General features: G+C 49.5%; 1 protein-coding gene across 2 annotated transcripts in view; it reads left to right on the forward strand.

The window, feature by feature from the left end:
- Positions 1–48: 48 nt before the first annotated feature.
- The window catches only part of USP35 (ubiquitin specific peptidase 35), a 77627-nt gene continuing 55228 nt past the window's right edge, over positions 49–22447 (forward strand). For both annotated transcript variants that reach the window (XM_030835961.3, XM_030835960.3), the window contains exons 1-7: positions 49–405; positions 6310–6992; positions 8201–8333; positions 9913–10042; positions 10469–10570; positions 11997–12155; positions 16590–16783. In XM_030835961.3, the coding sequence (XP_030691821.1) occupies positions 6320–6992; positions 8201–8333; positions 9913–10042; positions 10469–10570; positions 11997–12155; positions 16590–16783 (1391 nt within the window). In that variant the 5' untranslated portion in view covers positions 49–405; positions 6310–6319. The remainder of the gene's footprint in view (positions 406–6309; positions 6993–8200; positions 8334–9912; positions 10043–10468; positions 10571–11996; positions 12156–16589; positions 16784–22447) is intronic.

The following is a 22447-nucleotide window of genomic DNA, read 5'->3' on the forward strand; positions in this document are numbered from 1 at the left end:
AGGAGGCATTGCAGTTAGCCGTCCAGCTCCCACCCCGCCCCCGCCAGCGTTCAGGCCGGCTGGCCTTAAAGGGGACGCGGCCCTAGTGGCTGCTCGCGGGGTGGCCCCCGCTCCGGCTCCGCCCCGTTTCCCGCACCTCGACCCTCCCCCCCACTTCGTCCCGCAGCCCAGTGGCCGCGCCGCCGAGTTGGGCTCCCCTGTTCCAGACTTGTGCAGAGCGGGTGGAGAGGTTGGGCTTTTCAGTGGAAGCAGCATCCCTGTCGTCTGGGACCTGGCGGAGGGCGTCTCCACTCTGGGGGAAGCAAAGGACCCGCCCTGACCTAGCCTGGCCCAGCCTGGTCCTGCCCGGCCTGAGCGCCCCGCCCAGGAGCTGACTCTGAGGCAGGGGTCACTGGGGTTCCAGAGGTAAGGGGACTGGGGCGTGTGTGTAGCTTGTGGGGAGGGAGTGACTGCACCCAGATGGTTCGAGAGCCGGGACGCGCGCGTAGGGCTTTTAGAGTCCGGGGATGGGAAGCGGGAGGTCTAGGTGCATACTGGGCCTTGCTGTGTGACCTTGGGCGAGTAGCTGCCCCTCTCTGGGCCGCAATCTCCTTCATCAATTGTGTATATAGAGATACCGCCCCTGCCCCCGCCCCCCTCAGGGCTGAGGGCACCGGCGCCCAGTGTCATGAAGCTCGCCAGCCTTTCGTGGGATCCGCAGCCCCAGTCTGGGCTGGGAGCGGGTGCACTGATATAACTGGAGGGAGGGGTGGGGTCGAGCTGGGGTGCAAACTGAGGGGCCAAGCGGCCGCCTCCGCTTGGAATGGGCTTCTGCTATTCTCAGCATCCTCGGCCAGGGCGTACTCCCCCTACAAGAACCCTTGCGAACAAGAGACCTCGATGTGTCAGCCTGGTGCCCGCCCTTCCAGAAAGCCTGGGATGGGGGTGGGGACATGGGCATCAGAGGTATGTGAGGGGTGGCCCCCATTGGGGCTGGCTTCCTGAGAAGCGAATATATGCTCCCACCTTCTTCCCTTCTCCTCCTCAGTTCTCCTTCGGTAAAAGGGCAGTTGGGTTTTACTAGTAACCTTCCCCCACCCCACCTTTTTTTTTTTTTCTTGCGACAGTTTGGCCCAAAGGAGTGCCTCCCAGTAGTATGGCGAGGGGATCCTTCCTGGGACTGCCTTGGGTAGAAGTTCAGTTAAAAAATACAGAGAGAAATGCTGCTGACTAGAGACCTGGGGGACGAGGGATGGAGGGACTTCTCAGTGTCAGGAGGCACAGCCTGGTGCTCCCCCCACCCCCTGCCCATCCCAGGCAGCCAGGCATCTCAGGCACCCAGGGGAGTCAAAGGAGGGAGACTGGGTGTGAGGGTCAGAGAGGAAAGGAAATGGGCTCCTCATTGCTAGGGCTTGGAGGAGCTGCTGTGCTCTGGGGTGTGGAGAGATTGTGAGCCCTTGAAGCCCCCTCCCCTGTCCCATGAAATTCTGTGAACTTTTGACCTGAGGGTTACCAGGAACAGGTTGGTTGGTTTGTTGTTTTCTTTTTCTTCATCTTTGGTTGTTTGAGTCCTTTCTAGAATAGCCCATCCAGTGACCTCTGTAGGGGCTTTCTTGGCTGATGTTTAAGATTCTCAGGGTGATGGATATGCAAGACCAGATCTGGGCAGATGAGGGGGCAGTGACCGGACCAAGGGTTAGGCCAGTCCCTGGAAGGTGCTTTTCTGATCATATCCTTGGTTCTATCTCATCTTGCTGTCACATGTCTCTCGGTCAGTTGGCACTCCTTCACCTCTGTGCCTGGTCCTGTGCTGGGCACTGGGCACAGATGGGGGACCGGACCTACTTCCTACCAAAGGAGATCCCGGCCTGGTGGGGGAGATGGGCATAGAATCAATCCAGTTACACTGCCCAGGGATGAGAGAAGCGAAGAGGTCCTTTGGAAGCCAAAGCCCAAAGATTGAGTTGCAGGGGGATTTGGAAAGGCTTCCCAGAGGAGGGGGCATGTGACCTGGGTATTGAAGGATGAGTCAGAATTTGCCAGGAGAGAAGAGGAAGAAGCCCTTTCTCAGCAGAGAAAACTTCACCGAAGTGTTGAGCAGGAAAAAGCCCACGGCTCAAATTCCTGTAGATTCACCACTGAGTGGAGTTTGTCAAGTTCATCTCCCACCTGCCCCTTTATTAGTTTAGTGTCACAGAAAGGACTTGAATGTCAGGCTCGGGAGTTTGGACCTTATCCTGAAGGGGCTGGGGGGCCTTGAGGGTTCTGAGCAGGGGCATGGCAGGATGGAGTTTATTGTCTAATGAGGTAATCTGATGATATTTGCAGGGTGTGTCGGAAAGACCAGCGGGGGATGGGGAAGTCTGAGCTGGGGCCCAGGGAGGGAGTGAGGCAGGACATTGGAGCTGTTCACACACACACACACACACACACACACACACACACACACACACACACACACACACACACACACACACGGTGCTTTGGGGGTGATGGGTGATGGAGATTGAATATAGTCAGGCTCTACTATGCAGGAACAGAGACCTGTCAATATACAGTGGAAAGGTGGAGGGTCATTTGAGAGGGGCAGTTAAAGGGATCTGAGCCTTCCAGGGGAGGGATCATGATTTTCTTGTGTGCTAACTGTGCGTCCTGGAGCGGACTGGGTGTTGCTGGGACTCCCAGGCTGTCATGTCAGCAGTGAGAGATATAAGCCAAGGGTGTGGGAAGGAGCCGCAGCACTGGCTGGGAAAGGCTAAGGGGTGGGCAGGTGATAATCTCCCATTCTGGGGTTCAGAGGCTCTGAGAGGTGGAAAAACACCAGCATTGATGGTTGTGGCCACAGTGGGGGTAGTGGCTGGACTAGATTTGAAGCCTGGACTCTGTACTCCTGCAGGACACATGTCTTTAGTGGAAGATGGATTGAGGAGGGGAAAGAGGAGATTGGTTAAGAGGCTTCTGCGCTAGTCCAGGCCAGAGGTAAAGAGGAGCTGATCTTGGGTGGGGCTGGAGCTCAGGGGAGAGAGTGGAAATGATGAGTTGGCTTTGAGGGCTAATGGATGAAATTCCTTGTAGAATCAGCTGGATCAGGAGTATGTGTCTCCTTGTCTTCTTCCCGGACTGGGTCGGTTTTGCCTCTCAGTGCCAGATGTCCCAAGAATAGACTCTTACCTATTCTTATCTATTATCTGGCCCTTATCTTTTTTTTTTTTTTTTTTGGCTGCAACCTTGTGTCTTGAGGGATCTCAGTTCCCCAACCAGGGATTAAACCTGGGCCATGGCAGTGAAAGCCCCGAGTCTTAACCACTAGACCACCAGGGAACTCCCTGCCCTTATCTTTTTTATACCTTGTCTCAGCCTCATCAGTGGTAGGCTCAGAATGGTCCCTGTTTTCCAGATGAGAAGGCTGAGGAGTCCTAGCAGGGACTCACCCAAGGTCACCTGGTGATTCTGAAAGCAGAGAACCTTAGTCTCCTGCTTTAACGCAGGCTTTTCCGAGGGAGGACATGGCTGCTGTTCGCTGCTGCACTTGGCATGGGGCAGCTGTCTCTTGGGTCAGAGCCAGTGTCGACAGGCCATCTCCTCATCCAGAGCCTAGAAGGAAGGGTAACCCACCCTCCCCTGAGGAGCACTGGGGGTCTGCTTCTTCCTCCCCTAGAGAGGATGAGTGCAGGTTCTAGTCCCACCCTGCCAAGGCCGTGTCTTTCTCCCTTGTTGATCCTTGGCTTCTCCATCCATGCCGTGGGGAGAGCAGGCATTGTTCTGCCTCCCTTCCGTGGCCTGGGATGGGTCAGGTGAGGTCCACTCCTCTAAAAACCCCTTTGCATGAATGTATCCAGGATATTACTGAGTGGGTTTGTTGGTGACCATGGTGACAGCTGACCTCAAACTGCTTGCGTGGGAGTGGGGGCAGATAGGCAGGGCTTGCTGGGGTGGTCAGGCCACAGACTACACAGAGGCTGCAGGGCTGGCCTCGGAGATCAGAGCCCTCACAGAATGGCTCCACTGACCAAGCTCCCAGCTGCCAGGCACAGACCACCTTATGTGATAGGTATCAGGTAGAATGATAGGAGATTGCCAGCATCTGATCCCTCCCTTTGATGTGGTTCAGCCTGATATCATTTATCCCCATTTTACACAAAAGAGGCTCACGATATTATGTGCTCAGGGTCACACAATGAGTTGCAGGATACATGGGATTTACTCCAGGTCACACTAGAATGCAGGACTCCTCATTCCTAGTCTGATTTTCTTTCCACTTCGAGAGCCTTCCTGAGCCCCAGAACTCCATTTCTGCCTGCCCCCAGATCCTCTTCCTCCACACATGATGTCAATATCTCATTGATTAGGATTTCTCCTAATAGAGGCTCAGAGAGCATAAGTAAGCTGGATGGTAAGCAGAATGCATCCCGGTTGAATCTCAAAGAATAGAGTCTAACATCGTTCCAAGCTTGGGGTGGGCCCTGGGCATATGAACTTGTATTAAGTGCTCAGGTGATTCTGAGGCAACCAGGCCAGCATTCAGGAGCCACTGATCTGTGCCCTGGCTACACCGTCTAGCCTTACTCTGCAGTGACTGGCCAGCCATTGAAAAAGAAGCCTGGTACCTGCCCCAAGGAGCTCACAGCCTGGTGAGAGAGAGAGAAACAAATGTGCCCATTGCATTGTAACACACGCAGTAATGGAGGTTTAATCTCGGTGGAGAGCTAGGACAGAGAAGGGAGTGTCTCCATAGGGCCTGGCACATATTTGGGGTCCCACAGTATCTATGGTTTTGCATAAAAGTTTCTGGCCCATCATCTAGGAAATTTCTGGCTTGTCTTCACACCTATTCCAGGTCTTAACTGTAGAGTAGTTTTCACTGAGACAATAAGTTTAATTAAACATTTAGCGTATACTGAACCTTACATTGGGTCCTGCCTAGTGTGGGATTATAGAAGGAAGCAAAGAAGTGGTCCCGCCTTTTAGGAGCTGAACCTGTGGGAACCAGCATGAGAATCAGGAATCAAAGTGGGTCAGCTTGGGATGAAGTTTTCCAGAAAACAGCTAAAGTGGAGTGGAAGGACAGAGGGAAGTATATTATGGCTCAGAGGAATAAGGTAGCAGTAACTCACACCACACTCTGCATTTGCTTATTCAACAAATGCCTACTGTGTGCCAGGCACTGTGCGAGGTGCTGGGGATACTGTGGTGAACAAAACCTGACTTGGTTCCTGCCCTCAGGAACCTATATAGTATAGTGGAGGAGGATGACCCCAATCAAGTAATCATGATAAGTGCTATAAAGGAGGACAGGATGCTCTGAAATTGTTAACAGGGGTGTTTGACCCATACAAGGAGGTCAGACAGGCCTTCTGTGTGGAAGAAGTTTGAGCTGAGCTCTGCAGGGTGAGCCAAGCAAGGAGGGGAGGGAGAAGTGAGTGCAAAAGCCCGGGGCAGGGAGGACATAGTGAGCCCACAGTGAGGGGTTGGTGTGGGCTGAGGCTTGGGAGGCGACAGGGCCTGCCTGTGCAGGGTTGAGCACAGAGATGAGATGATCTGCCTTAGTGGAGGAGATTCGGACCCGTACAACTCCGCACTATGTGATCCCAGCTGCAACAGAGGAAGAGGCCACAGGTGGCTGTAGGAGTCCAGATGAGGGATGAATTCATGCCTGGAAGTCCAGGGAGGTTCTCATTAAGGATTGGGTGTTTGAAGTGGGCTTTAAAGGAAAGTAGGACTTTGCCTGGTTGTATGAATGTGTGTTAGTGGTGGAGGTCTTGGGAGATAGGATGTTTCAGGCAAAAGGCACAACGAACACAAAGAGGAAAAGGGTAGGTCATTTGAGAAAGAGCAAGAAGCTGATTGGGGGCAGAATAAAGTGCACCAGAGATCTCTGGAAGCCCTGTCAGCCCTTCCTTTCTGGAGGTGTGATTTGTGTATGTGCACAGCTCATCTCCCCACAGGACATGGCTTGGCCAAGACCGTGGACAGCAGCTTCTAGATGCAGCTCTTACCTGCCTCGCCAAGAACCGATGGAGGTCCCCAGGGAGGCCTGAGGAGAGAGGGGCAAAGGGGTGGAGGAGGGGAAGGCTCAGGTGTAGGCTTTGTGAGATGAAAGGCGCTCATCAGCAATAACTGCAACCCACTGGGGCTTATTTTATGCCAGGCATTGTGCTTCTCCTCGTCACGTCACCTCCGGGGGAGGTAGGATCCTTGCCCCACTTCACAGATGGGGAACTGAGGCCCAGAGAGGTTGAGCTGCTTGCCCCCAAGCCTCAGCACGCAGGGGACCACGTGGGGGATCGGTCCTGTCGGGCAGAGTGTGACCCTGCTCCCTGTCCCCTGCAGCGTGGCCGCCATGGACAAGATCTTGGAGGCGGTGGTGACGTCATCATACCCCGCGAGTGTGAAGCAAGGGCTGGTGCGCCGAGTGCTGGAGGCGGCGCGGCAGCCGCTGGAGCGGGAGCAGTGCCTGGCGCTGCTGGCGCTGGGCACGCGCCTCTACGTGAGCAGCGCCGATGAGCTGCCCCGCCGCGTGGGCTGCCAGCTGCTGCACGTGGCTGGCCGCCACCACCCAGAAGTCTTCGCCGAATTTTTCAGCGCACGCCGAGTGCTGCGCCTGCTTCAGGGGGGCGCCGGGCCGCCGGGCGCCCGCGCGCTGGCCTGCGTACAGCTCGGCCTGCAGTTGTTGCCCGAGGGGCCCTCGGCCGATGAGGTGTTCGCGCTGCTGCGGCGCGAGGTGCTGCGCACCGTGTGCGAGCGCCCGGGGCCCGCGACCTGTGCGCAGGTGGCGCGGCTGCTGGCGCGGCACCCGCGCTGCGTCCCCGACGGCCCTCACCGCCTGCTCTTCTGCCAGCAGCTTGTGCGCTGCCTCGGCCGCTTCCGCTGCCCGGCCGACGGCGAGGAGGGTGCTGTGGAGTTCCTGGAGCAGGCCCAGCAGGTGAGCGGGCTCCTGGCGCAGCTGTGGCGCGCGCAGCCCGCTGCCATCCTGCCCTGCCTCAAGGAGCTGTTCGCCGTCATCTCCTGCACAGGTGCGTGTGTGATAGGGGCGGCCGGGACCCGTGCGTGCAGAGTCTCCTGTGTGGCGTGCCCACCTCGTGGTGTGGCGTGTGCATGCTGGTGCACAGGTGTGTGTGTGTGTGTGTGTGGGCGGGTGCTGTTACTTCGTTTAGTTAGCAGGCCCCTTCTGAGCTCCTGCCGGGTGGGGGGCTCCTATCCGGTGGTGCCTGCTGGGCATGCAGAGAGGAGGGGACCCAGATCAGTCGGGCCTGGAGGAGGACCAGGGGGCTGAGACAACAAGATGTGGGGTGGTCATCATGTCCTTTGGGTCAGGTGGGTTTCGTAGAAGTGATGACTTTTGAGTCAGGCCTTGAGAGCTGGGTAGCACCAGGCAGCAGGGATAAGGTACTCAGGGCAGGCAGAGTGGAAGGTCTGGAGACATGATAGAACCTATATGTGTCAACTGAATTGTAAATCTTGGCCCTCCGTTGACAACTGTGGAAATTGGACTGTAGTTTAAGTGACTGAAATAAAATCTGTGCCTTCCCTGATTATAGGGCTGTTCAGGGGAAAGGAAGGGAATGTACCTGGCAGGAGGAAGGACCAAGGCCAGGTGTATAAGGACCTAGGTCTTTATACAACTGGACAACAAATTTTGATAACTAAATTTTTTTTTTTTTTTTTTTGCGGTATGCGGGCCTCTCACTGTTGTGGCCTCTCCCGTTGCGGAGCACAGGCTCAGCAGCCATGGCTCACGGACCCAGCCGCTCCGTGGCATGTGGGATCTTCCCAGACCGGGGCACGAACCCGCGTCCCCTGCATCGGCAGGCGGACTCCCAACCACTGCGCCACCAGGGAAGGCCGATAACTAATTTTTTTTTTCATCTCTATTGGGTTCCACCTGGAATGTCCTCCCTCCCGCCAAGTCACATAGCCCTCCTACCTGTTCTTGCCAGCTCCAGTGTTACCCCATCTAAGGGTCTATGCTATACATGCACAGCTGGGGGTTAGTGCTTTTTTCTTTGCCCAGCACAGGGCCAAAGCAGTGCCAGTGAAGGTTTGTTGAGTGAATGAGCTAAGATGAGATCAGAGGCTGGGATGCTATAGGAGGCAAGGAGGTGGCCCTGATGTGCTCTTTGCAGAGGCTCCCTAGTTCCTTGGCAGCATGAAGGACATGTGGTGATAGGGGAGGTGTGGGGTCCACTTGTCCTGCAAAGCTCAGCCCGGGCACCTGTTCCAGAGGAGGAGCCACCATCTAGCGCCCTGGCCAGTGTGGTCCAGCACCTCCCATTGGAGCTCATGGATGGTGTCGTCCGGAACCTCAGCAATGATGACAGTGTGACCGACTCCCAGATGCTGACTGCCATCAGCAGGTGGGCTGAGGGACGAGTGGTGGTCAGGTCTCTCTCTCTCCCAGAAGCCCCTTCCACTGGGTGGGATTGCTGGGCTAGATATAGTGTCAGAGGGCCCAGGCCCTCATGCTTGTTCATTCATCCATCCTTCTTTGAGCCCTTCCTGTGCCTGGCCCCAGGCTGGATGTGTAAGACACAGAGAGCCTTGCCCTAGTGATGCTCTCAGGCTGGGTACCAACTCTGTGACCCTGGACAAGTCAGTGAAGTCTCTGAGCTTCAGTTCTCCCCTCTGTAATAGCAGAGGTGGTATAAGAAGTTGTCACGTTTCCACAGGGTCAATGATAGGAGGTAAAATTACTTTAATGAAGTGCTTTCTGAGTTTGGCAAGTATGATAAACAGAGTTTGGGTGCTTTTCAGCTCACAGAGCTCTTGCACATCCCCCACCTCATTTGAACATCATTGCACCTGTGATCTAGCCACATATGCCTGGCCCGTGATCCCCGAATATGACACCTACCCTCCTGCCTGCAGGCCTTTGGCTCTACAGACCCCATCTACCTGGCATCCCCCCTCCCCCCTGCCATTCTTTCCATACCTGTGTGCAGATCCACTGTCTTCATTGGGCCTTCCTGGATTCCTTGTCTTCAGTGGGTAAGAGTGTAGACTCTGGAGATAAGCTGTGTGAGTTCAAATCCTGGCTCTCCCACTTCTTGCCTGTGTGACTCTGGGCAAGTTACTCAACCCCTCTATGCCTCAGCTTCCTCATCCATAATTTGTAGTATAATTGAACTCATCTTACAGGTTTGTTGTGAGGATTAAATTAGATAAAATGAGATATTACGTGTAAAGTGCATAGAACAGTGTAATGGTAGCTATTATTACCATAATTACTACTATTTGCTTTGCTCTCTGTTGTTCTCTTTATAGCCCAGTCTACTGAATATAAAAATAATGATACTAGTGACGTTTTTCTGAGCACCTACGGTGTGGCAGCTTCATGCTCAGTGCATGCAGGCATTATCTTGAGGGGGTCAGAAGGGTTAATACATGTAAGGCAGATGGAGCAGTGCCTGGTACAGAGTGAATATGACATAAATGTTAGCTGTTAGCTGTTGTTATCTCTTTTAACTCTTATAACAAACCTGTGAGGTAGATATTATCCCCATTTGACAGGAAGAAACTGAGGCTAGAGAGAGTAAGTGACTTGCTCCAGGTCACAAGCAAGGGTTTGCTGGAGCCAGAGCTTCCAGCCTGGGGGCAGTACTCCTCCTGCCATTGGGCCTCACAGTCCAGACAGAGGCAGCCAAAAGCCCTGTTCTGCCACTGCAACTCACTGTGTATGAGGTGAGGTTGGGAATACTGAGAGGGCCTGGTTCCCCTTCTGCCGGGCTGGGAGCCCCAGTCTCTGCCAGGTGCCTGTGCTGGGCATATTTGCAGTTCCCAGAGGTGTCCTGTTCATCCCACGGATCCCAGGGCTGCCCTGTGTAGGTGTGAGTCAGTGTGGGGGGATCTCAGGTCATTATGGCTGGTCCCTGGGCTGCCCCCTCCCAGGCGTTTGGGCCTCCCTGATCCTTGTGTCACGGTCACTCCCCTCACCAGGATGATCGACTGGGTGTCCTGGCCCCTGGGGAAGAACATTGACAAGTGGATCATTGCACTGCTGAAGGGCCTGGCCGCTGTTAAGAAGTTCAGCATCTTGATCGAGGTGTCACTCGCCAAAATTGAGAAGGTTGGTGGGCCCCTGTCCTAGCCCCGGCTTCTGGCCTTTCCTTCTAGTCTCTTGCCAGGGGCAATGGAGGTCTGGGAGGCAGAGCACGGGGCTCCCACCCAAGCTCACTGTGACCTGGGACAATTCACTGCTTCTCTCTGGGCTTCAGGTTTCCCCCATTCATTCTTCTGACTCTTCCTTAAAGTGTGTGTGTCTGTCACTTTTGGTATGTCCATCCATCCATCCATCCATCAGATATCTAACTGTTTTGCTGTCCATCTCACCACCCATCCATCCACCCAGGTCTATGAGCACCTCTGTGTTCTTACTCCCACATGGGTCTGCTGCTTTAACTCCAGCATCTCTGGCTCCCTTTCAGGCCTGTGGCTACCCTTGGCCTTGGGTGGCCCAGGCCTGGGGGACTCCTGACCAGAGGCTTTCTTCCAGGTTTTCTCCAAGCTTCTGTATCCCATTGTCCGGGGAGCCGCCTTGTCTGTCCTCAAGTATATGCTCCTGACCTTCCAGCACTCCCATGAGGCCTTCCACCTGGTAAGGGCCCCTGCATGTTGCCCCGAAGGTGGGCGGTCCTGCATCCTCCACAGGTCTGGCTGAAGGCCAGACATGCTGTCTCTGTTGGGGCATAAGGGGTTGGGGCTTGAAGCCCAAGACCTCCAAGTCCTGGACGTTAGGACTGGAGGAGACTTGAGACCCAATTTTACAGATAGAAAACTGAGGCCAAAGAATGGATGTGACCTCCCCATGGGTCCCGAGTAGAATGACAGGCCTAGAATGATGGCAGCTGTGTTACTTGGGTGCCAGCTATGTGGCAGGCACAGTGCTAAAGACAGTCCACATGTTCATTCATTTTACTCCCAGAGTAGCCCCAAAGGGAGGTTCTATCATTTTCCCCATTTTTCAGTAGAAGAAACTGCAGTTTAGGGAGATTAGGTTGCATGTCCCAGGTAACAGCTGGTGAGCGGTACAAGGAAGATTCCAGCTGAGTTGGTCTGACTCCTGATCCAGTGTCCTTCCTAGCTTCTCATGGTCCTTGGTCACTGCAGAAGCTTTATGCTTCCTGATTTGTGCAGTGGGAAAAGCACAGAACCAGGGATTGGGGTTATGTGGGGTTGAGTCCCAGCTCTGTCATTTACTAGATGGGGTGACCTCGGGCCAGGCATTTACCTCTCAGGGCCTGGGTTGGGTGGGACAGGGTTAGATGAGGTGACATTTATCAAGAGCCTGCCATATTCTAGGGACTTGGTAGATATTTATTTCTTTTCATCCTTCTCCCAAGCTCCCCTGCTCCCAGTTTCTGTGGCCTGACTCTTCCATCCCTGGGACACTATGGTGTAGCTCCCCTGTGGGTTTGAAAGTTAACACTGTAGCACAGAGGAAAGAAATGGACTTTGAGTTCAGACAGACCTGGCTCAGACACCAGGTTCTCCCAGAACCCACGGTGAAATCCTTGGCAAATTACGTAACCTCTCTAACTTTAATTTCTTCTCTGTAAGATGGGGATAGTGATTGCCACATGGCACTGTGAGTGCTTGACATATAAAAGTTTGCTGCCGCTCATGTTCTGTCAGCTGCCACCAGCTGACCACATTGTGGCCCCAGCATTACTCCTGGGTGACAGAGTAGCCCTGGTCACTCAGACGTTCAGGCGCTTCAGGCAGGTTGATTGGCTGGTACTTAATAGCTGGGGCTCAGGCTCAGGCCTCCCCTGAGCTGTGAGGAGGGAATTATTTGTCCCATTAAACAGATGAAGAGACTGAGGAAGAGTATCCAAGGTCATGTGTCTTATAAAGAGGGTCACCTGCCTGCAGAGCTCAGGGCCCTATGCAGGTAAGGGGCCCAGTGGTCAGGTGGGCAGACCTCCTTGCTTCAAGGAGCTCTGGGTGCTTCCAGCACTGACCACCATCCCATGTCTTAGGTGGGTAAACTGGTGCTGACTAACCCTGCTCTGCTCTCACAGCTCCTCCCTCACATCCCCCCAATGGTGGCCTCTCTGGTCAAGGAGGACTCCAACTCGGGGACCAGCTGCCTGGAGCAGCTGGCGGAGCTGGTTCACTGCATGGTGTTCAGGTTCCCCGGCTTCCCGGATCTGTATGAACCCGTCATGGAGGCCATCAAGGTGAGTGACAGTCCCCCCTGCTCCCGTGCCCCACTCTGAGGAGGTTGCTGATTTGGGCTTTGCTCAAGGCCACACTACAGGTTAGTGGCAGCCCTCCATCCTTTGGTCCCTGGCTGTCTCCCATTACCTCCCCCAGCCCATCGTGGGCTTCAGGCACACTGAGCCACCTGCCATTCCCCCAGATGGATCTTCCTCTCGCGATTGTTCTGAGCCTTTGCATATGCCGATCTCTCTAACTTAAACTCCTGTCTTGTCTGCCTGGATAGCTCTTATTTCTACCAAGCCTTCTTCTTGAAGGTTCTGCTCAAGTGTTTCTCCTTCAGGAAGCCTTCCCTGATAACTCTAAATTACACGCCCCCCGCACTCTGCCCCTCAACTGGATCATGGCCTCTCTGAGCTTCCACAGCCCTAGTGTATCCCTCAGTCACACATTGTCACTGTCTGTATGTCTGTTTCCTCTTAGACTGAGCATTCCAGAGCAGAGATGGTTTACAATTGTTCACAAGACTTATGCCCTACTCTGTGCCAGGCCCAGGCTGGGAACTGGGGACACAGGCATGAGGCAGACCACGTCTCCTCCCTTTGAGGAGCTCACAGCGTAGAGGGGTGACTGACGTGTTTACCCGTAACTGTGATCTAAGCAGCTTAAGAAATGCCTGTGAGGGTCAGCCTGAGAGCGGTGAGGCGGCAGAGGAGGGAAAGATCTCCAGTTAGAGGAGGAGGCTGCAAGGAAGAAAGGGCTTCTGAACCGGGCTTGCTGGGTTGCTAGGACAATAACATTTGTAGCTAGAGTCACACTTGGCAGTGTCTTTCCATATATTTTGTCTTCTGTTGCTCACTAGAAACCTGTGAGGCAGGTACTATTGTTATTTCAGTTTCAAAGATGAGGAAAATGAGACTTGGAGAGGTTTGGTGTCTTATGCAGTCACGGAGGTAGTGGGAGATGCAGCCAGGGCTGAGGGTTGCTGAGCCCTTTCCCATTGCTTGATACAGAGGGCAGGTCCAAGTGTGGGTGAAAGACATCCAGGTAAGTGGTGGCCCTTTTAGAACCTCTGGTCAGACTTCCATTTCTGTAACACAGCAGATAGGTAACCTGAGAAGTGTCCCATTACAAAACACCTAGAAATGCTTGTTAAAATGTAACAGATGTCTTTTTAAGTACATAGCTGAGCTCGCAAGAGAGCAAGGGGGAATCCCCAGGGGCCAAAAAGGAAGAGAAAACCAAATTCCAGAATGGTAAATGAGAGGTGATACTCTTTTGCCCTGGGTGGGGAGGGGCAGTGGGTGAGATGGCCAACCTCAGTCCCCAAGGGGCTTGAGCCGGTGGGGACAGAAGTTGAGGCTTAGGGTCTGCCCCCAGCAGGGAATCAGCACTGAGAGGCCCATGTAAATCAGGACCCAAGAAAGGCTTTACCATTAGCAAAAGGGTGTTCTAGAAAAAATACACATGGTTCCAAGTAGACATCAAGGAAGGCTCTCTGGCTTGGTCTGGGCTCTGGATTGGGAAAAAAGAAATTGTCATCGTTGGACTGCTCTCATGTGGGTTTAGGGGTTCAAATTCTTATCTTCTTTGGTGTTGTAGCACCCTAAGCTTATTGAAAGTAGTCATAAACTTGTAATACCCAAGGATTGCCTAATAGAAACAGAAATGATGCTGCTTTCAAGCCACAAAGATAGAATTCTACTAAAGATGAGTTTATAATCCCCAGATTACAAGACACGTAAGGGAACAATCCACCATGAGTGAGAGGTGATAGATACAACGAACAAAACCTCTGGCATTTACTTGGATTTTCTTAGTTTTTCCAACTTAATGTGAGGAAGAGGTGTTTTTCGTTGTTTTATTTTAAACAGTCAGAGCTAACTAACAATAGAAGTAGCTGCCTTGCTAGATCATGAGCTCCCTGGCACTGGAGGTGGTTGAGCGGAGAAGATAGGACTTAAACCTGTTGGGAGTGACTGTTACTGTGAGCTTCTGATGGGCAGGGACCATGTCATTTTGATCTCTGTGTCTAATAAATGTCTGAGTGAATGAACAGGACTGTAGTGTGAAGTATGGTATCATGGAGGTGTGAGCAAAGAGGAGGGAGCATGGCCCTGCCCTGGGCACCAGGGGAAACCTACGCCGAGTGAGATCCAGGCTTTGCACATTAGAGGCTATGGTCTGATCCAGCGGGCAAGGTGAGTGTGCAGATACTTATACAACTAGGTGTAGGCAGTTAGGCTCTATAAGACAGGTATAGATAGTGTGGGACCCCCACTTGAGAAGATTCTGGAAAGTCTTCTGGAGAGGGGATATAGGAGTTAGGCCTTGAGGGACAGGGACCGGCAGGAGGAGGCCCCCAGACAGGTCAGTGGGTAAGGTGTGGGAGCAGGAATATGCAAGTACTGTTTGGTGGTAAATGTGGAGGGGGAGGGAAGAACAGAAGCATAGGCAGAGTGGAAGGCGGTGAAAACCAGGTTGTGTGACTGCTTGGTCCAGCAGATCTGGGCTTCTCAAACATTTCTTCTGAAGTGCTTGACCTCAGAGGAGGGGACTCACCCTCCTGCAGCCTGACACAAGCTCAGAGTTTCTCTAAAATCTCATTTTATCTCAAAGATTCAAGTATATACTTCATAATCATAAACACTTGTTTTAATTTAAACGTTTTTCTTCCTTGAATATTAGTGAATATAGCTCTAGGAAGATGTGTGACATTTGTCCTATGGCTTTGACTACCCCTTGCTTCAAGGCACTTTGAGAGGCAAGGCAGCAAAGTATTCATGGGGTTTTATTGTTTATAAAATTCTTTCATATGTATTATAGGAGTACATCCTTTGTATACAGTCTCCTTTATAAATTCTGGAAAGTTCTCTCACTTAGGCAGTTGTAGTAAGTCATGGCAGTTTCTCTGGGAGCTGTGGTCCTTGCTGAGGGAGATACATGGTATGTAGACTTCCAGTCACATCAGGAGCTTGAAAGGTGTTTGAAAGTTTTTGTTTTATTCTCTTTATTCTCCTAAGAGTACAGAGTTACCTTCTTTGGGAAAAAGCATTTGATTTTTTTTTTTTTCTAGTGTGCATATTTTTGTATCTTGTATGCTTGTGTTGCAGGGTGGGGTGTTGGTTCTGTCATTTTTTTTTTTTTATCTTTGATTCTTCTTTTTCTTAATTTTATTTTTTTATATATACAGCAGGTTCTTATTAGTTACCTATTTTATACCGGTTCTGTCTTTTTGTCCCTATTTGTTCCCGTTGTGTGTGGGGTGGGGATTGGATAGGGGATAATAGGAAGAAAAAAGAAGGGACTAAGAGAGAAGTTACTGAGCCCTTATCTTCTTATCTTGCCTCAGACAGCTACTATATTTTTTATCATCTGTGAGAGGTGACTGACTAATCTGATAAATTATCTGATAAATAATCCTGGGAAATGAGTGAGCAGATGTGTTAAACCACCGCTTGAGCCAGACCTTCTGCAGCGACGAGGGCTTTCAGTGTAAGCTGGTCTGAAGCTCAAGGGCCTTAGACAAATCTAGGAACTGTGCTCAGGATCTGGAAACGAGAATGGGGCTAGAGGAACTGTCATGAATATCGCTTAAATCTACTAAGTAATACTGCATTATGCTTAGGTGTTTTTCCTTAAAACATGTCATTATTAGAACCGGTGCTTGGTAATATTCTTTTCAGTGCAGCTGTTTAATGTGAAAAAGGATAACAAGTGGGAAAGCATGCTAACCCCTGAGCCCGTGACCAAGGACCCATGCCGCAGACCCCCAGGATCCTCCCACTGTCCTGACTGTAGGATCAAGTTCAGGGTTGGGGTAGGGGGTTACTAATTCGAAAAAGCTGACTCCGCAAACTTTAAAGTAGAGGAGGTGAAAACAGGAGCAAGCAACGTGCAAGTATAGAGTGCCAAACTGATATAAGGTAGGAGTATCCTCACTTGACAGATGAGCAAACTGAGGTCCAGGGAGGTTAGCTGACTGAGTCAGAGAGGCTCACTGACCACAGCCAGAGAGCTGTGAGGACAAGAGTCAGGGCCAGGGTTGAGATCTCAACACTGCTGGATTGGGCCAGTGGGCCAGTGTTGTCATTGCTTACAGTCTGTCACATCCTGGGCTCATGTAACATATAGTAGATTCCTCGCTTATTGCCTCTAAGAAAATTCTTTCTCTCTCTGGGTCTTAGTTTTTTCATCTACACGGTGGGGATTTTACCCCTTTCTTAAGGTAGCTGTGGCATGAAAGATCATGTAGAAGGCCCACACGTCAAGATGAAAACCTAGAACATGTTTGAAAGCAAGGAGCTGTTCTCACACATCTTTAGGGCATGTTTGGGGTGATATGCTTGGGCAGGTGTGTAGCAGGCTGTAGTCCAAGAAGGCTTCCCAGAGGAGGTGATATTTTTAGAGCTAAACCTGGTGCCCACTGTCCTGCTGGCTTGTTTCCCCCTCAGGACCTCCATGTTCCCAATGAGGACCGAATCAAGCAGCTGCTGGGGCAGGATGCCTGGACCTCGCAGAAGAGTGAGCTGGCTGGCTTCTACCCCCGGCTCATGGCCAAGTCAGACACTGGCAAGATTGGTTTAATCAATCTGGGCAACACGTGCTATGTGAACAGCATCCTTCAGGCCTTGTTCATGGCTTCCGAGTAGGTGCTACTTTTGAATTCCCTGTTTGCCCCTGCTTCTCTCCTCTGGGCTCCCTGGTGTGCGGGGGTGAGGTAGGGGTTGGAGAGGGTGGGTCCTGCTTTGTGTTATCGGCATAATTCCCTGAGGTCTGTGGGTATGTGAAGGGCAGGTGAGAGTTCCCAGAGGGCTCCAGGCCATTGCCAAGGCAGTAGGTCAAGACCGGATGGGAACTTGAGTTGGGGATTCAGGGGCTCAGCTGCAGTGGGAAGGGAGTCTGCTCTGGGTTGGTCGACATCACTGACTTTTCTGCTAGAGTCCATGGGGGTGGATAGTGTCTTCCACAGTAGGACTTCCACTCATCCTGGCCTTAGATGCCCCCTTTTACTAAAACAAAATCTTTATCATCAGTGGCTACCTATCCAACTTATGGCTTGCTTAGTACATTCACATTGTTGTGCAGCCGTCACTGCCATCCATCCCTATAACACTTTTCATTTTGTAAATCTGAAACTCTGTGCCTATTAAACACTAACTTCCCGTATTCTCATTCTCCCCTCCCCACAGCCTTTGGCTACCACTGTTATATGTTTTGTCTCTATGATTTTGTCTCTACTTTAAGTACCTCATATAAGTGAAATCGTACAGTATTTGTCTTTTTGTGATTGGCTTATTTCACTTAGCAGATGTCCTCAGGGTTCATCCATATTGTAGCATATTGCAGAATTTCTTCCCTTTTTTAAGGCTGGATAATATTCCATTGTGTGTATAAACCACATTTTGGTAATCTGTTCATTGGTAGAGTGACAGACACCTGGGTTGCTTCCATGTTTTAGCTGTTGTGAATAATGCCACATGAACATGGGAGTACAAATATCTCTTCGAGACCCTGCCTCTGATTCTTTCGGTTACATACCCAGAAGTGGAATTGCTTGGCGATATGGTAGTTCTGTTTTTTAGTTTTTTTTGAGGAACCTCCATATCGTTTTCCACACTGGCAGCACCAGTTTACATTCCCACCAACAGTGCACAAGGGTTGGGATTTCTCTACATCCTCCCAACACTTCTTTTCTGTTTTTTTGATAATAGTCATCCTAATGGGTGTGAGGTGGTATCTCATTATAGTTTTTAATTTGCTGTTCCCTAATGATTAATGATGTTGAGCATCTTTTCATGTGCTTATTGGCCATTTGTATGTGTTCTTTGGCAAAAGGTCTATTTAAATCCATTACCTAGTTGTTGTTTTTTTTTTTTGTGGTATGCGGGCCTCTCACTGTTGTAGCCTCTCCCGTTGCGGAGCACCCTCTGGACGCGCAGGCTCAGCGGCCATGGCTCACGGGCCCAGGTGCTCCACGGCATGTGGGATCTTCCCGGACCGGGGCACGATCCCGCGTGCCCTGCATTGGCAGGCGGACTCTCAACCACTGCGCCACCAGGGAAGCCCCATTACCTAGTTTTGAATCAGGTTGTTTGTTTTCTGTTGTTGAGTTTGAGGAGTCCTTTTGTATATTCTGAATATTAATCCTGTATCACATACATGATTTGCAAATTTTTTTAAACTTTTTATTTTATATTGGAATATAGTTGTTTAACAGTATTGTGATAGTTTCAGGTGTACAGCAAAGTGATTCAGTTATACGTATACGTGTATCAATTCTTTTTCAAATTTTTTTCCCATTTAGGTTGTACATAATATTGAGCAGAGTTCCCTGTGCTATGCAGTAGGTCCTTGTTGGTTATCCACTTTAAATGTAGCAGTGTGTACATGTCAATCCCAAACTCCCTAACTGTCTGTTCCCCCCACCCTTCCCACCTGGTAACCATAAGTTCCTTCTCTGAGTCTGTGAGTCTGTTTCTGTTTTGTAAATAAGTTGATTTGTATCATTTCTTTTTAGATTCCATATATAAACGATATCATATGATATTTGTCTTTCTCTGTCTGACTTACTTCACTCAGTATGACAATGTCTAAGTCCATCCTTATTGCTGCAAATGGCATTATTTCATTCTTTTTAATGGCTAATATTCCATTGTATATATGTGCCACATCTTTATCCATTCCTCTGTCGATGGACATTTAGTTGGTTCCATGTCTTGGCTATTGTAAACAGTGTTGCAATGAACATTGGGGTGCATGTATCCTTTTGGACCATGACCATGTTTTTCTCCAGATATATACCCAGAAGTGCAATTACAGGATCATATGGTAGCTCTATTTTTAGTTTTTAAGGAACCTCCATACTGTTCTCCATAGTAGCTGTACCAATTTACATTCTCACCAACAGTGTAGGAGGGTTGCCTTCTCTCCACACCCTCTCCAGCATTTATGTTTGTGGATTTTTGATGATAGTCATTTTGACTGGTGTGAGGTGATAGCTCATTGTAGTTTTGATTTGCATTTCTCTAATAATTAGTGATGTTGAACATCTTTTCATGTGCCTCTTGGCCATCTGTATGTCTTCTTTGGAGAAGTGTCTATTTAGGTCTTATGCCCATTTTTTGATTGGGTTGTTTATTTTGATGATATTAAGCTGCATGAGCTGTTTGTAAATCTTGGAGACTAATCTCTTATCAGTCACATGATTTGCAAACATTTTCTCCCAATCTGTGGTTGTCTTTTCATTTTGTTCATTGTTTCCTTTGCTGTGCAAAAGCTTTTGAATTTAATTAGGCCCCAATTTCTTTATTTTTGTTTTTATTTCCATTACCCTGGGAGATGGATCGAAAAAAATATTGCTGTGATTTATGTCAGAGAGTGTTCTGCCTGTGTTTTCCTCTAAGAGTTTTATAGTGTCCAGTCTCACATTTATGTCTTTAATCCATTTTGAGCTTATTTTTGTGTATGGTGTTAAAAAATGATCTAATTTCATTTTTTTACGTGTAGCTGTCCAGTTTTCCCAGCACCGTTTGGTTTTTTTATTTTTGGCAGCGTTGGGTCTTTGTTGCTGTGTGTGGGCTTTCTCTAGTTGTGGTGAGCGGGGACTACTCTTTGTTGTGGTGTGCGGGTGTCTCATTGAGGTGGCTTCTCTTGTTGCAGAGCACAGGCCCTAGGCACATGGGCTTCAGTAGTTGCAGCAGGCGGGCTCAGTAGTTGTGGCTTGTGGGTTCCAGAGCGCAGGCTCAGTAGTTGTGGTGCATGGGCTTAGTTGCTCTGCGGCATGTGGGATCTTCCTGGACCAGGGATCAAACCCATGTCCCCTGCATTGGCAGGTGGATTCTTAACCACTGCGCCACCAGGGAAGTCCCCCCAGCACCATTTGTTGAAGAGACTGTCTTTCCACCATTGTATAGTCTTTCCTCATTTATAGCACATTAATTGACCATAGGTGCATGTCATTTCTGGGCTTTCAATCTATATGTCTGTTTTTGTGTCAGTACCATGTGGTTTTGATGACTATAGCTTTGTAGTATAGTCTGAAGTTAGGGAGCCTGATTACTTCAGCTCCTGTTTTGTTTTTCTGATTGCTTTGGCTATTCTGGGTCTTTTTTTTTTTTTGCGGTACGCGGGCCTCTCACTGTTGTGGCCTCTCCCGTTGCGGAGCACAGGCTCCAGATGCGCAGGCTCAGTGGCCATGGCTCACGGGCCCAGCTGCTCCATGGCCTGTGGGACCTTCCCGGACCGGGGCATGAACCCATCTCCCCTGCATAGGCAGGCGGACTCTCAACCACTGCACCACCAGGGAAGCCCTATTCTGGGTCTTTTGTGTCTCCATACAAATTTTAAGATTTTTTGTTCTAGTTCTGTGAAAATTGCCATTGGTAATTTGATAGGGATTAATTTATTGATCAAATTAATTGATTCAATCTACATTGAATCTGTAGATTTCCTTGGGTAATGTAGTCATTTTGAGAATATTGATTGTTCCAATCCAAGAACATGGTATATCTTTCCATCTGTTTGTGTCATCTTCAGTTTCTTTCATCAGTATCTTATAGTTTTTGGAGTACAAGTCTTTTGTCTCCTTATGTAAGTCTATTCCTACATAAGGAGGAAAGGTGTATTCCTAGGTATTTTATTCTTTTTGATGTGATGGTAAATGGAATTGTTTCTTGAATTTCTCTTTCTGATCTTTCATTGATAGTGTATAGAAATGCAACAGATTTCTGTATATTAATTTTGTAACCTGAAACTTTACCAAATTCATTGATGAGCTTAGTAGTTTTCTGGTAGCATTTCTATGTATAGTATCATGTCATCTGCAGAGAGTGATAGTTTTACTTCTTCTTTTTCAATTTGGATTCCTTTTATTTCTTTTCCTTCTCTCATTGCTGTAGCTAGGACTTCCAAAACTGTGTTGAATAAAAGTGGCGAGAGTGGACATGCTTGTCTTGTTCCTGATCGTAGACGAAATGCTTTCAGCTTTTCACCATTGAGTATGATGTTAGCTGTAGGTTTGTCGTATATGGCGTTTATTATGTTGAGGTAGGTTCCCTCTATGCCCACTTTCTGGAGAGGTTTTATCATAAATGGGTACTGAATTTTGTCAAAAGCTTTTTCTTCATCTATTGAGACGATCATATGGTTTTTATTCTTCAATTTGTTAATGTGGTGTATCACACTGATTGATGTGCAGATATCAAAAAATCCTTGCATCCCTGGGATAAATCCCTCTTGATCATGGTGTATGATCCTTTTAATGTATTGTTGGATTTGGATTACTAGTGTTTTGTTGACGATATTTGTGTCTATGTTCATCAGTGATATTAGCCTATAATTTTCATTTTTTTGTGGTATCTTTGTCTGGTTTACGTATCAGGGTGATGGTGGCCTCATAGAATGAGTTCGGGAGTTTTCCTTCCTCTGCAATTTTTTGGAAAAGTTTCAGAAGGAAAGGTGTTAGCTCTTCTCTAAATGTTTGATAGAATTCGCCTGTGAAGCCAGGACTTTTGTTTGTTGGGCATCTTTTTTTTGTGGTACGCGGGCCTCTCACTGTTGTGGCCTCTCCCGTTGCAGAGCACAGGCTCCGGACACGCAGGCTCAGCGGCCATGGCTCATGGGCCTAGACGCTCCGCGGCATGTGGGATCCTTCCAGACCGGGGCACGAACTCGTGTCCCCTGCATCGGCAGGCGGACTCTCAACCACTGCACCACCAGGGAAGCCCTGTTGGGCATCTTTTAATCACAGTTTCAATTTCAGCGCTTGTGAGTGGTCTGTTAATATTTTCTATTTCTTCCTGGTTCAGTCTTGGGAGATTGTACCTTTCTAAAAATTTGTCCATTTCTTCCAGGTTGTCCATTTTATTGGCATATAGTTGTTTGTAGTAGTCTCTTATGATCCTTTGTGTTTCTGTGGTGTCAGTTGTAACTTCTCCTTTTTCATTCTAACTTTATTGAATTGAGTCCTCTCCCTTTTTTTCTTGATGAGTCTGGCTAAAGGTTTATCAATTTTGTTTATCTTTTCAAAGCACCAGGTTTCAGTTTCATTATCTTTGCTGTTGTTTTGTCTCTATTTCATTTATTTCTGCTCTGATCTTTATGATTTCTTTCCTTCTACTATAGGTTTTGTTTGTTTTTCTTTCTCTAGTTGCTTTAGGTGTAAGTTTAGGTTGTTTATTTGAGATTTTGTTGTTTCCTGAGGAGAGATTGTATTGCTCTAAACTTCCCTCTTAGAACTGCTTTTGCTGCATCCCATAGATTTTGGATCATTTTGTTTTTGTTTTCATTTGTCAACACGTATAGTTTTATT

The sequence above is a fragment of the Globicephala melas genome, chromosome 8 (assembly GCF_963455315.2).
Source record: "Globicephala melas chromosome 8, mGloMel1.2, whole genome shotgun sequence".
Classification (NCBI taxonomy): Eukaryota; Metazoa; Chordata; class Mammalia; order Artiodactyla; family Delphinidae; genus Globicephala; species Globicephala melas.